The sequence below is a fragment of the Cavia porcellus genome, unplaced genomic scaffold (assembly GCF_034190915.1).
Source record: "Cavia porcellus strain 051 isolate PalLab524CR breed Dunkin Hartley unplaced genomic scaffold, mCavPor4.1 scaffold_33, whole genome shotgun sequence".
NCBI lineage: Eukaryota > Metazoa > Chordata > Mammalia > Rodentia > Caviidae > Cavia > Cavia porcellus.
The window spans coordinates 5,147,134-5,161,984 of record NW_026947516.1 but is presented as its reverse complement, the minus strand read 5'-3'; the positions used below and the strand labels follow the sequence as shown (position 1 = coordinate 5,161,984).

The 14,851-nt window shown below is 43.8% G+C and overlaps 1 protein-coding gene across 8 annotated transcripts in view; it reads left to right on the top strand.

The window, feature by feature from the left end:
- LOC100714079 (patatin-like phospholipase domain-containing protein 4) overlaps positions 1-14,851 on the top strand; it is a 50,768-nt gene that overhangs the window by 2,458 nt on the left and 33,459 nt on the right. For all 8 annotated transcript variants that reach the window (XR_010045369.1, XR_002789505.2, XR_010045368.1 and 5 more), the window contains exons 3-4: positions 4,950-5,044; positions 5,209-5,344. Coding sequence is in view for 5 of the 8 variants with exons in the window: in XM_063242725.1 (XP_063098795.1) it covers positions 4,950-5,044; positions 5,209-5,344 (231 nt within the window). In the remaining 3 variants the exon portion in view is untranslated. The remainder of the gene's footprint in view (positions 1-4,949; positions 5,045-5,208; positions 5,345-14,851) is intronic.

Here is a 14,851-nt window from a genome sequence, read left to right as displayed (position 1 = left end):
TGTGAACACTACTTGAAAGCTAGCAGAATCCTCTCCCATGAATTTCTCACTGGCTCCTTTCCTTGTGTTTTATGGGGGTTCCAGGAGTGGGAGACTATTTTCTCTTTAAGGCAGGCTTTCCTTTAGGTGGGGCAAGTCTGAAGCTCTGGAGTTGAGTAGAGTTGGCTTCCAGCCTCAGCAAATTTAAAAATGTCCAAAGCGATTTACATATAACGTGATTTGGAGATATGCAATAATAATAATTTGGTGACATTCAGCCATTGAATGACTTACCTGAATTTGAGACATTAAACTTTATCTCCAATCAGAGTGCCCCTTCTTTTCTTAAATTGGGTCTCAGTCCTGTTGTCTGATTGTATGGGAAGAAGGTAAAAGGTAAATGTATCAGCTGCTCACACTGGAAGATGGAAAGTGATTCTTTTGAGTGATCAGAGGGGACCCTCATTTGTCCTGTTTTCAAAACATTTCTTTCAACAAAAATAATATTTTGATAGTTATTTTGTTAGAGGAAAAATGATTCCCCCAACGTGTTAGATGTCAGATGTGCTGAGTTCTCGTTCCATAACATTGAGGCATGACGTGGCAAACCTCAGGAGGAAGCTAGGAGGGTTTTATTGGAAATAAGGAGAAGAATCACTCTTGGATTTCCCAGAGGGGTCCAGAGTGGGTAGCCATAGAGACCCTTTGTCAAGGATAATTTACACAGCAAAATCACAGTGCAGGTACAACATGGGTCCAAACAGAAGCAACTAGTAGTTTTGCAAATATATAGCTTCTCTGCTAATATTGATCCGGTAAGGAAACGAGTCATATAGCAAGGGACGTGGAAAGAAAAAAGGCATTCTCGGGAAGGGATGGGTCTGGATGTCCTGGTCACCCACCATGCATCTGATGCGTAGCTGGGCTCCCTGAGCAAGTGGTGCTAATCACAGTTGAATGGCAAGGTGCTGTTTATCTCTAGGGAGGCTTACAAACCTGGGTCTCTTTAGATTGGCCTCCAGCCACGATCTTTGTGTACCTTAGCTTTTGTGCTGATTTTCTCTAGGACCCAAACCCTTTTTGGCTACATAGTAATCCTAACTTATAATAATAGTGTTAGTTCTTTGATTTAGCATTTGGGATGATCCATTCGAAAGACTTATCTTTTTTTTTTTTTTTTTTTTTTTTTTTTGGTAAATTATTTTCAGCCTACCGCATGTGTGTTAGCTCAGTTCCCACTGACAGTGTTAAGTTCCTGGAGCTCTTTACTGTTGTGACAAATATATGGCTAATTAATGTCGAGCAGAGCTTGCGCATGTATAATTAAGAGGAGCACCTGATGCTGGGTATATTTTAGGTGGGAGGCAAATTTAGACATTGATAGGTAAAGAGCTTAATGCAAAACTTCCCCCAGCCATCACAGTCTATAAGGAAGACCTGGTGTTTAAACGAACAGGGAACTCAAAGGGGAAGAAGTTCATTCCTTAGTAAGTTTACAGTGTGGTCGGTGTACAGGTATGTAACTAAAGCAGTGCACAGGCTAAGTGGAGAGCCCAGTTTAGAAGGGATAAACACAGACACATTTGAGAGGTGTCTTGGTTATTTTCCTGTCTTTCTTGAGACAAAATACCTGATGCCCAAAATGAAGGAAGGAAAGGTTTATTTAGCTCACAGTCTGTGGAGGTTTCACATAATCAGCTAGCTCCAAGGCAGGGTGGCATGGCACAAGGGCAACACTTCAAGGCAGCAGCCAGAGCAAAAGAGGGGCAGAGCAAGCCTCTTTTTCCTCCTTTATGCTGTGCACAGGCCACCATCACCCCGCTCCCTTTAGGACAGGTGTAGCACTCACAAAAATCTCCTTGTCCTCCTTGGCACAGGTGGGGGACATTTACAAAGTAAGAACCCTGGATCCCTACTGAGTCCCTCTGTTAAATTTCTAAACTTCTCAAGTTGACACAGTGTATCAACTATAGCAACAGGTGAACCTACAGGTTGCCTACTTCACACTTAGTGATTTTCTCCAAATGCAAACCTGATTATCTCATTCTTAAGCTCCCTGTAGCTTTTCCAACAAGCTTCACAAGGCCCCAAGTGGCTTCATCCTTTTCATGGCTTGCTGTGAATACCCACCTTCCCTCCTGCCCTTCTCAGAACTGCTTTGCTGTTGTGTTTAGTGTTGTTCTCATGCATCTGTATCTCCATCCCTGAGCAACTCCAGTTTGCATGGAAGGCCCCAGCCTAGATGTCACATTGGAAGGAGGCTTTGACAACCTTTAATTTGGAGCTGAGGCTCACTGTACTCATTTCCCGTTGCAGGTGAACCGTGGCTATCAGTGTGGTGCCTTCACACAATAGGGCTTCAATCTCTCATCCTTCTAAGGTTGTAGGTATGATACAGACTTTCTGGGCTCAAGTCAGTGTCAAGAGGGCTGCTGTAGCTCCCTCCTGAGGCTGATATGCCCCTTTTCTGGCTTCTAATGGCTGCTCGCATTCCTGGGCTCCTGCCTCCGTCTCTAAAATCAGAAGCATGACCTCTTGAGATCTCTTTAGCTCTGACCCTCCTGCTTTCCTTTCCTTTACACGCTCATCATGCTCTGACCCTCATGCTTTCCTTTATATGCCCATCAGCTTCACATTACAGTACCAAAATACCTGTGGTAATTATCTCACCAAGAGAAAAATATTTATGTTGGCTCGTGATTTTAGAATTTCCAGTGTAAGAACAGGAAAAACTCTGGAGTCTCTGATGGGAATGCCACATGGCAGTGTCAGGAGCATGTAATGGGGGGTCACTACTCACCTCATGGCCAGGAAGCAAAAAAAAAAGGAAAAGAAAAGGACAGGGGTCCCCAGATCCCCTTTGAAATCATATCCCCAGTGAATAGAGACCTCCCACAATTACCGCCTCCTAACAGTCCTCTGTTCCTCCAACTGGAAGCACCCTATATACCCAGACATAAATCTGTAGCAGAGTTCATCATCCAGATCCTTGTCCCATAATAGGCCTTTGCCATGGTCACTGGACCACTGGTGGCCCTGGATAATGCAGAATGGTTCATCTTAATCCTGACATGTCAGCTTTGCTACACTGAGAAACCTCTAGCAGGTTATTCGATGTATTGGGAGGACCATGAATGTGTAGCCCTGGGTACTACATATGTCCCTCCTCCGTTCTACTGGGGCACCCTTCTGCTGTGCTTCCTGGCTGCCATGAACTGAGCAGCTCTGCTCCGTGTCACCCTTTGCCATGATGTTCCTGCCTTAGAGCCTACAGACCATGGACTGCATCCCTCAGGACTGTGAGCCATATTAAACCTCGCCGCTAAGGTGTGGGATGCAGCAGTAGGAAAGCTGACTAGTACACTCTCTTTCTGAAAGTCATTAACTTGATTGGGTCTCTGAAGTCTCTTGAGGGGCCAGAAGTTATCCATAGGTTCAATAGCAGCACTTGGAGACTTTACGGACAGATAAGAAAACATAAATTTGTCCCTTGGGAAGGTTCTCATAGCACTGTATAATGTTTTTGGAGGTACTCTTGCATTGCATGAATCAGGGCCTCTTTATATCTTGCTTTTGTTTTGTTTTGTTTTGTTTTGACTGAATCTTGGAGTATAGATCACTAGTAAGAAGCATGCCAGCATGTGCCAGTGTGTTTTGTTTTCCCAGCATTGAAAAATGAAAGGTCCACCAGGTCTTAGTTACTAGCCAAGTACCTGGCATCAAATAGTTTGCTGAACCAGTCGATCAAATAATAAGTGAATACAAATACTAAAGTAAAATAACAACTCTCCCTTGCAGAAATAAGGAAAACAGCTTCTTCTGAGCCAAATTTGAGCAGCCCTGGCCCAGAAACAGGGAATCGAATAACCATAAATGTCATGTTACCCCAAGGAAGAGGGCACGTGAACCTTTATAGCCCCAGAACAAGGATGGTCACGAATCAATAGGTTGATCAAATACATGGCTGGGGCGTTAGAAATGCTAAGGGCTGCAGCAAAGCTGGGAAATATTCTGTACAGATTTCAGATGTTGCACAAACGAGTTTTAGCTTTAGGGTTGGCAGGAGCCAGAGGTATGCAGATCTTACGGGTGGATTCTGAGAAGCTTGTTTATAGTCAGGAGAGTATTAGTTCTAATATAAAACTTAAGCCAAATAACTGTGAAAATGGCCCAAGGGCATTTTGGTTCTCATCCTGCAGTCTCCACAGTCGTGCTGTTTTGTCAGTCAAGGTCAGCCACTCTCCAGGGTCTTTAATATCCATGTGCTTCTTTGGACAACTTCAGTGCCATGAAAGACAGCCCTGGGTTTACACCCATTGGTGATATGCTCATCCCCAATTCCTGATGAGCATACTTCAGACACACTTGGTCACTCCAAGCCTCAGTTTTCTTCCCTGTCAAGTGGGAAAGAGGCTTCTCACTTTGCATGGTCAGAGTACAGTAAAGTGACAGAGGATCTCAGCGTATCCCAGCCATGGCTACCCAGGATACCAGTGCTCAGGACGGATCTCCAGAGACTCTGGAATCTCACCATGTGGCACCCAAGCCGAGTGCTCCTTCCTCTATCTGTGCTTGGTATTGTGCCTTCCCATTAGCACTCTGGCAACAGTGCTTTCCTAACCTTCCGAGGACACACAGTTAGGCTGGTAGAGGAACTTCACTGTGTGTGCAGTCTTCCAGAGAATTTAAATGGAGCCCTAAAGGACATTTCCTGTGTGGACTAAGGCCCTTTGAATCAGTTTAAAGGGAGAGGAAAGGAACAGAGGGAGAGAATGAGAGAGAGAGAGAGAGAGAGAGAGAGAGAGAGAGAGAGAATGGAATTGTGGGAAAAATAGAATTTGCCTAATGACCAGAAACATAGAACCTAGAACATAACAGAGCCCATGCACAGTGCAGTCTAGGAACGGGATAGGACTGCTGTGCCTTTGATTTGATAAGACAAAGGGTGAGTTGTGAATCTTCTTTTTCAGGAATGCAATGAATTTACCTATAAGCTGGCCGAGGAAACCAGAAGGCAGTCTCTCGGGGCAGTGACTCCAGGTTATGACTTCATGGCCCGCCTGAGGTATCTGTTGACAGTGTGCTCTTATCCCCGAACTATATAAATGAAGACGCAGGGCTGACAATTCTCCCAGCAAACGGTGCAAGCTCAGGACTGGGCCTTCTAAGATATTTACAAGGCCTTCAATAATTAAAGGTGAGTAATGTGGCTCTCCTTTGCTCCTCCAGGAGCGGGATGGAGTCCATTCTTCCTACTAATGCCCACGAGCTGGCCCAGAATCGACTGCACGTGTCTATCACCAACACCAAGACCCGGCAGAATTACCTGGTCTCAGATTTTTCCTCCAGGGAAGACCTCATTAAGGTAAAAAGGCATATGTCCTCTTAGAGAAAGGCAAATGAGTTCCCATTTGTACGCTTCTTACAAATAATGAGCGTCTGTGAATTTTTTACATCTGCTGTCTCCGATCAGGCCCACCAGATGATAAAAGTGCAGTGAATTCCTTGTTTCTCGAGCTCCTCTTGGAGGCTGTCGTCCTCCGCTTCATCTCTGTTTCTTTTCTCCTGAGGTTCAGGCCTCCCGCTTGTAATGCAATGCAACTTGGGGATGGAGTTTAGGAGCACTAATGCTTCCTTAAGTTTTTATAGCTAGCTGGGCGTGGTGGTTCACGCCTGTAATCTCAGTACTCTCGGGAGGGTGAGGCAGGAGGATGGTTGCGAGTTCAAGACCAGCATAGGCTACAAAGTGAGCCCAAGACCAGCCTGAACTGCACAGCGAGACCCTGTCTCAAAAAAAAAAAAAAAATAGTTTTTACATCTAATTCCCCGCAGTCTTGGTAAGACTTGGACAGGAACTTGCACTTTCCACCCATCAGTGGCCCTTCTGTAAACATGCAGGACAGGAGTTATTTTGGACCTTTGTTATTGTCTTTAATAAAGAAGAAATGGGTAGACAGACTTTATGAGATGCACACTGGTACCCAGAGTTATCTTGCCTGCCAGTAGAGACCAATGCTGGTATCCAGGTCTCTTAGCTTTTTGATCTATTGTTCTGTTTCACTTCTTGCATTTGGTTCTCAGGCCTCTCTATCCAAGCACATTTGAATGTCGATGAGTTGAGCATTGTCTTAGTTACTTTTTACTCATTGCTGAGACAAAATACCTGATGCACCAAGTTGGAGAAGGAAAGGTTTATTTCTTACAGGTTTCAGTCCATACTCAGTTGGCTCCAAGGCAGGGTGGCATGGGGGGGGGGGCTGCAGTTCATGGCAGCTGCAAACAGCAAGGCAGAAACCAGCCAGAGAGGGAGACACGCCTTCTTCCAGCCCTTACATTACATCCTGGCTCCACCCTAGGCCAGGGTAGCGCTCACACCCAATCCAAGCCCTAGACAATGAACCAATCACAAATGCACAGTGTAAATGCATGAGGCCTGGGGGTCACAGACATAAACCATGACAAGCATTCATTGTCTCTGGGAAATACTTCATCCTACTGATTTCCAAGTAACAGCACACTTGCTAAGGTGTTGCACTGAATAACTGTGAGTTGGCAAGTCTGTGTTTCCTTTAAGAAACCTGGGAAGATCTTTCTTCTTCCTATTGCATGAATGCAGAATTCATGAATTCAGATTTGGCTAATAGGGAGAAAAGAAAGTATGATTCCACATAGCCCATGGTAATGACTCGAGTGTGAGTTAGAGATGAATTTTCCACCTGAATGAAATACAAACACATTGATTTTTTTTTAATATCTTCTGGGTGGTATAATTAGGGATCTTTAATGAAATGTTGAATTGACAAGTAAAATTACTTTGCAGCTTAATGGATGAGAATATTTCTATTCAGCGTGCCTATTACACCTGTCTCTCACTTATATGTTAATAGTCTTTCTACCTTAGAAAAATGTATTTCTCTGTAATATGATCACAAAACTTCTTATATTAATGTCCAGTTCAGACTTAGGTTGGGTTGGATTGGGCTGGGTAGGTGCTTCTGCTGGTTTATCTGCAGAGAGATGTGTGGTATTTATGTGCAGAGAGATGTGTGTTAATAATAGTCATCCTGCTATGCTATCAAACATTAAAAGAGTCTATTCTTATCTAAAGCAAGAAGGCAATACCTCTTAGCTATCCCTGCTTTGTCCTTTATTTGATTGTTTTAATTGGCACACGATATTGGTACGTAGTGTGATATTTGATATATGTGTCCAATGTGCAATGATCAAATATGGACAAATTACCCATCGCCTTCAACATTTATCATTGTTTGTGTTGGGAATATTCAAACCCCTTCTTTTAGCTGTTTTGAAATACAAAATATTGTTAATTATAGTCATCCTGCTATGCTGTCAAACATTAAAAGCTTCTATTCTTCTCTAATTACATTTTAGTGTCCAATAACTGTCCTCTTTCTGTCCACTTTGTACCCATCCTAACCTCTGTGAGCCCCACCTCTACTCTCGCCCATGAGTTCAGGGGTTTTGGTGTCTACAATGAATAACATCATGTACTACTTGTCTTTCTGTGCCTGGCTTGTTTCACTTGTGGAAATGTATTTCCATTCATAATACCACAAATGACAAGAGTTCACCTTTTTATGAATGAACCATATTCCGTGGTGTGTATGTACCATATCGTCATCCACTCATCGGTTGATGGACGCCTTGATATTGTAGCCCACCTCTTGGTACTGTAGACAGTGCTGCAGTGTGGGAATGTCCACATCTCTTCGATATCCTGCGTTCGTTTCCTTTGAATGCATACTCACGAGTGGACTAGCTTGGTTCCGGGACTGTCACTTTGTCATGGAGCCCCTGGCTTCTCCACCTGTAACAACCAGGACTCTGAGATCTTCATCTGTGTCCCAGCCTAGTTTATTACTGCTGTTTGCAGACTATGCATTGCGCTGCTTTACTCACTGAGTTTTTAGTGGTTTGTTTTCCTTCAGTGGAATGTAAGCACCAAGATAGTGAGTGCTCAGGTTTCCCTACAAACACACCCCCAATGCCTGGGCATACTGATAGTCGCCACATAGATACTCCATGAAAAAGTATGAAAATAAACAAACGAGGGTGGCATCTATCACGGCAGCCTCCCTTAAAGCAAAAGCAAAAACAAAGAAGCTGGACCCTGTGTATTCAGAGACTGGGCAATGTACCATAGGTGATGAGCTGTCCGACTGGGAGGACAGTGCCTGTCCTCCGTATTCTGCCCTGGGTAGGCCTCGGGCTGGACGAGAGGGCATCTTTTCCATCCCTGTTGAGAGAGAGAATGTGGTAAACACAATCACAGCCCCCGGTGACATCCATACCCTACGCCCCAGAACCTGTGAAGATGTATGATGAGGGTAAACATCTCGAGATGATGAGTCTAGACAATCCAGACTGAGTGCATGAATCCTAAACATTCGGGGTCGGGGTCTTCCCTGGATTTGATGTACTATAACTTGTTCGGCAATGTGAGATCCACATTAAGGAGATCTGCTAAGAGCCGCTCCCCCTCACAGCAAGGAAAAGTACCCTCTGCCCTGCAAACACAGGGAATAGGTCTCCTCTGACATTTGGATGCACAAGGAACTGTCTGACACCTTGATTTGTACCTGCTAAAGCGCTGGTCCCAGAAAGCTGACCTGCAGATTGTGTGGTCATAAATGGGTCTTGTTCAAAGCTCTAATGTTGGTAGCTCTTTGTTATAACAGCAGTAGCAAACTATTGCCAGGAGTAAGCATGATTTTCTGTTGTTGTTGTTTCTTTCATTTTGGATAATAGGTACTCAGAGACTTGGTGTAATTATTTGAGTTGATTGAACAGAAGAGAAATAGCTGACGCCAGTATGCAACACCTTGCAAGGAAAATCCTGACTAATTAACATTTATCTTAGGTTATGTAAGGAATGTTCTCAGTGTGTGGTAGCAGACTTTAACCTTTTCTGCAACTAAAACAAAGGAAAGAGAAACAGTTCCTTGAAAGCAAGCAGTAACCCTCAACATGTATGAAATAGCAGTCTTTAGCTTAAGAGAGAGTAGCTTTGAGTTTCATCAAAACAGGATGCAATGGGAAAAAACTCATTTCCTCACACGGTCATGACTTTTCCAGTGTAATCCTAGTAGGAGAAGATGGTCTCCACTGGTTCTACCAAACCACTTTTTCCCACCACACACTATGCTCATCTTTCAAGCCGTGAATCTTGCCAAATCGAACGTGTCCACAGGGTGGCCAACTGTGGAGACAGAAATCCAGGCACAAGCAAAGGGAAGTTGCCTGGACTCAGTCAGAGAACTAAAACGTCCAGAGGGCTGGTTTGTGTACGCGAGGCTAGGCCAGCTGAGTGTGTGGCCTGGCCATCATGAGAGTTACTGTTCTGTCTTCTGTGGCATCTTACGCACTGGAGTCTTATTCTTTATATGGCTCTCAGGTCTCTAAGAGAGGTTTCTGAGCTGTGAAACACACATATGTGAGTCCTCCTTTTAGTAAAGTGCCCAGTCAGTCAATGGCTGTGTCATGGTTGACTCACTGCATCAAGTTGAGAAATGTAGAAGCTTAACTAAGTAACTCAGCAGCTCTGCATCCTAGGGTGCAGAAGACATGACCTAGGCTTTTGCCCTAGGATACCATAATGGTTGATTCACTGTGTCAACCTGAGAAGTTCAGGAGCTTAACTCAGCAACTCAGCGGGGGACCAGGGTCCTCACTTTGTAAACATCCCCAGCCTGTGCAAGAGGAGGACATAGGATGAAGTGAATGCTATCCCCACCCTAGGGCAGGTAGCCTGCGTACAATATAAGGGAAGAAAAGAGTCTTGCTCCCCCTTTTTGGTCTTGGTGCTATTGCTGTCTTCTGTCACCATGAACAGTTTCCCCTCCGCCACGCCACCCTCCTTGGAGGCAGCAGATTACAGACTGAAACCTCCAAAGACTGTGAGCTAAATAAACCTTTCTATCCTTAATTTTGGGCATCAAGTATTTTATCTCAGCAATGAGAAAAAGTAGCCAACACAGGATGCCTCTCATGGGAGCACAAGGGTTCACTTTCAGCAGGTCTGTGTGAGGATGGTATTTCATTCCTTTTTGGTCATGAAGGTTAGGCATGAATCCTAAACATTCAGGGTTGGGGTCTTCCCTGGATTTGATGTGCCATAACTTGTTTGGCAATGTGAGATCCATGTTAAGGAGATCTGCCCTTTAGTGTATTAGTGAGCTTTCTTGCTGCCAGACAAAATACCTGACACACAGCTTCACGGAGGAGAAGTTGAATTTGGCTCATGATTTCAGGGACTTCAAGCCATGGTCAGCTGGTTGCCAGGCAAGAACCTCGTGGCAAAGAGAACATGGTAGAGAAAAGTTGCTCACTTCACGATGGTAAGAAAGCAGGTCAGGAGAACAGCATCAGAGGAGAAGGGTCCAGAAACCACACATAGACCCAAGGGTTGTGTCGCCTCTGTGAGCCGCCACCACACAGACAGAACTCTGCTTTGCTAATCCTCTTAGGTGACTCCCATGCCGATCAGGTTGACTGTTAAACTTAGCACATCACAACTAGACACTAGAGGTTTTAAAACGCTAAAGCCATAGATGGAAGCAGCCTAGTGTGCGTCACTCCATTCCAGTAGGCTTGTGTCTGTGAACACATAGCCTTGAGTTACATTGCAGTATATGGAAATCTATAGGAGACAGGCAGACAGGCAGACGAGAGAAAGGTTGAAACTTAAATTAGGGTTAACAAGAACATGAAAGTTCTAAATAGTGGTGCTTTTCACCTTTAAGTCTTGTTCAGTGTTGCAATTTTTATGTTTTTATCGTGAACCTGTTTATTCCGGTTGGTACCAGTTGAATTTCTGTAAAATACCTGGTTCTTCATTGTCCTGCAGCTGCCTGCAAATCCTTCTTATAGAGAGCATGGCTGTGTGCCTGAAAACCCAAGCAGAAATCTGGAGTCCCGCGTGTGTGTGTGTGTGTGTGTGTGTGTGTGTGTGTTCTGTGTACATACGTGCCTTTTCTGAATTCTGCCTGAAAGTGTCCGGGACTCTCGGATCATCACTGCATCTTGTGGTCAGTACAGTGGTGGTCCCACAAGATTGCATGACATAATTGGGGGCTGGAGATTTAGCTCAGCGGCATAAGCACCTGCCTTGCAAGCAGGCGGTCATGAGTTTGATCCCTGGTACCGATAAAAAAGATTGTATGATATAATCACACCGGTGCAGGGGGCTCTTGTGTGATTAAGTGCACTCTGTGTGTTCACACAACAGCGACACGTTTCGCAGGTCACATCCCCTCTGTGGAGCGATGCGTGAGGAATTATTTTTGAGCTTTACTTCTCTGTCTGTGAAATGGAGCTACCTAGCATTTGCTCTTTTAGTTGCCCTGGAGAGCGTATTAATAAAGCATGAGAAAGTGTGTTTTAAATGGCGAAGCCCCATCTGCACGCTGATGAAAGCCAGCGTTTAATAAATGATGACCAAATAAAATAACAATGCATGCTTCCTCTTGGTTCCCACCTCTGAGTACGTCTGTCATGTTAATACCATGTTAGATACCCTGGTACGTCACAGCTTTCTCTTTTGGCTGCATAAGACTCACGTTTTCTCTTCCATTTTTTTTTTTTTCTTTAAGCCTTGTCTTTGTTTGGCATAATCCAGGTACCGATCTATAATATTTTAAGATAAGGATTGATACCAAGCTTTTGCTACCTTTGATTTGACAGCTTTTCACTGTTGGCAGCATTTATTTTTAATTGGGTTTGTGTGGTGACTGATACTTAAATTGTATTAAGTTTGCAGTTAGAGACTTGAACAGTTATTTCCATTTCGACAGCTGCAGTATTTATGATTGTTTTCTGAGCACTTCTGTCCACAAGTTACGTGGTCCAAACTTTCCTTTTATACTTGGTGTTTTCAAAGTGTTCTTAATCTTAACAAAAAGTTAAGACCCCAGAGTTATGTGCTATATCAGTCATGTATGATCTAGCTGTTTTAAAACAAAGAATAAAATTCAATTCTTAGATGATTATCAAGTTGAGTTTAACAGCAAATGCAAATGCAATCTAATATAGTGAATATAGACAAAAGACCAAAATAATGATCTATAAGATAAATTAGAAGTATTTCTGTAGACTAAAACAAACAAACAAAAAATGAAAGTATATATCAGTGAAATTTTAAAAATCAGGAGAGAAAACAGTGGATGTTCTAGAAAGAAAATAGGAGTAATACATTGAAGAAACTAATAAAATATGTTGTACTGTTTTCCTTCCTTTGATTAAAACTCACAGAAGGATAAGATTGGAATTGTTTATCCAGAAAAAATAATGGAAAAGGTGCATTCTTGTAGAAGTGTTTAAAATCAGATTGATTTCTTGAAATATTTGGGTATATTATTATACAAAAAAGCATTCTCAGTCATACATCTATGAAGATTTCAGTTGCTTTTTCCTACTTTAGAGCCCATTATAAGAAACATACAGAGTCTTCAGGCGTCCTTTGGTCTCTGGGTTATTTTAACCAACCACTTCCCTCCTCTTTAATAGTGAGCAAGCCAAGATCACCTAACTAGAGCTGTGTCCTGCCGTACCACCTTGAAGAGATCCTTTTATTTGGTTCAGCTGGGTCCCAACAGCACATGTCTTACTCATGTGCTTATTTCCCCCTTGTTTTTATTGACCTACAGCGTATACTTCGGATGCTATACCTGTGTTAAATTTTCTGTCACTGTAGTCAAAGAGCCGATAGAATGAACCTCAAGAAGGGAAAGTTCATTTGTCAGAAGTATCAGTTAATGGTTTCCTTGGCTTTGTTGCTTCTCAGCCTGTGGAGAGATAGAACATTAGTGGTAGGGAGGATGTGTTAAGCAGAGCTCACCCATGGTGGGTGGGAGGCAGAGAGCTGGAGAGGAAGGGGCCAGGAAGCAGATGCAGTCCCAAGGTCAGGCCTCCATGATTGATTTCCTTCAACGAGCCTCCTCCTTCCTGTTTCCAATACCTCTCAATAATGCCATTGAATTGTGATCACTGTGTATTGACTGGCTTTTGTCACTGGGAACACAATAGGTGATGTCATCACTGACAGGAGAGAAGTGTATTTTGGCTCACTGTTTAGAGTTTTCAGTCCATGTTTGCCTGGTTGCAGGGCAGAAGCTTGTGGCGAAGAAAACAGTTCCCTGCATGGAAGCCAGAAGCAGAGAGTCAGAGAATAGCCAGAGTGGGAGATACACCCCTTAGTATCATACCACCAGTATCACACCGTCTCCTGCTGGGCCCCCCACCAAACAGCAGACCAACTCTGGATATTAGTGGATTAATCCACTGATGACTATTGCATCTGCATGGTCAATCACCTTTCAAAACCTTACTTCTGAACACGTGAGACTTTGCAGACATTTTAGATCTAATTCTAACATTTTGAATTAATCAGCCGATGAGTTTAGAGCCCTCATGGTCTAAGGACTTCCCAGGTCCCATCACCTCTCTGGGTGTGGTGGTGAACACCTGTCATCCCTGCACTCAGAAAACTAAATCAAGAGGGTCACTGGAAGTTGAACACCAGACAGAGCTACACAGTGAGTTCAAGGCCAGCCTGAACTACATCGTGAGAACCTGTCTCAAAAACCAAACCAAAATCCCATCAGCTGACACCCAGACTTTTGAGGCACATTTCAAATCTAAGCCATAATCATATCAGGAAAAAGAAAAATTTCTCTCCAAGTCTCACATGCATTGATCCTTTATGTTTGTGGGTCACTGGTCACCCTGAGATCTATACCAGGTTGAGATCACTTTCTGCAAATGCATACATTAATTTGGGGATGGAGCGGAATAACGGAAGATGCAGTGCCTGATTCCATGACCATTATGAGTCGGTTCAGGGACTACTGACAATGTCAGCTTACTGGTGTTTCAGTATCTTCATCTGTGAGATGGTGGACCACTGTCTGTCCCCCACCATCTGTGAAATGTGCAAGAGAGCTTCGTCAACTCTCAGTTGCTTACGTGGTAGACACAGTGAACCGTCAGGGGCCCCTCCTCTCCTGATTCCCATCGCTTCCCATCCTTCATACTTTAGCTTGAGGCCTGCATGAGTCCTGACTGTCTCTGGGACCTGTCAGCTCACTCCTTTCACATCCCAGATTTTATGCTGGCTTTTCCCCCAGCTCAGAAGCCAGTACACAGTTCAGAAGTTCAAGTATGTTTGCAATCTGTGATGATCACATTCATCACGGGGAGTTGGTACCTCTACATAAGACATCTTAATTCTTTAACATCCCATTCTCTTCTCCTCCTACCCCTCTCCCTCCATCTCTTGGTCAAGCATATTTTAATAGTAGCTTTCAGAGAAAGATCAATTCTTGGTTTAAAAGAAAGGCATATGCCAGCCCAACTGCCAAGTAGAATGAATCCTCATTTTGATGAATCCTCATCAAAACAAGGAACGCTGGGGTGGGCACCTGACTTCTCCCCTGAGTTGGTACAGATCACAGGCTTCTCCACATTTCAGGCTGATGGCACATGTGCTCTGAAGTGTCTCTGGATACACATGCATGCTCCTTCATAGGGACACCCAGGTTTTCTACTGTGACAGTGTCCTGGCTCTGGAGATGGACTGCTGTGTCTCCAGTGGTGCAAAGTGCTGAATTTCCTTTCACAGAGTGGAAAGTCTTTTCCAGTGAGATCCTCTCCCATTAACTTTGTAAAATCGCACTAAGAACTGAATTTAAGACTGGCCATTATCTTGGCAGGACCAGAGGAAGATAAATTTGACTCTGTCTTTGAATTTCAGCGACAGCAGCAGGGTCTGTATAAACAGCCAGAGATCCTCATTACACTCCCCAGTAAACTCGAGGAATAAATGAACCTTGTTGAGAATTTATTTGCTAAGGAA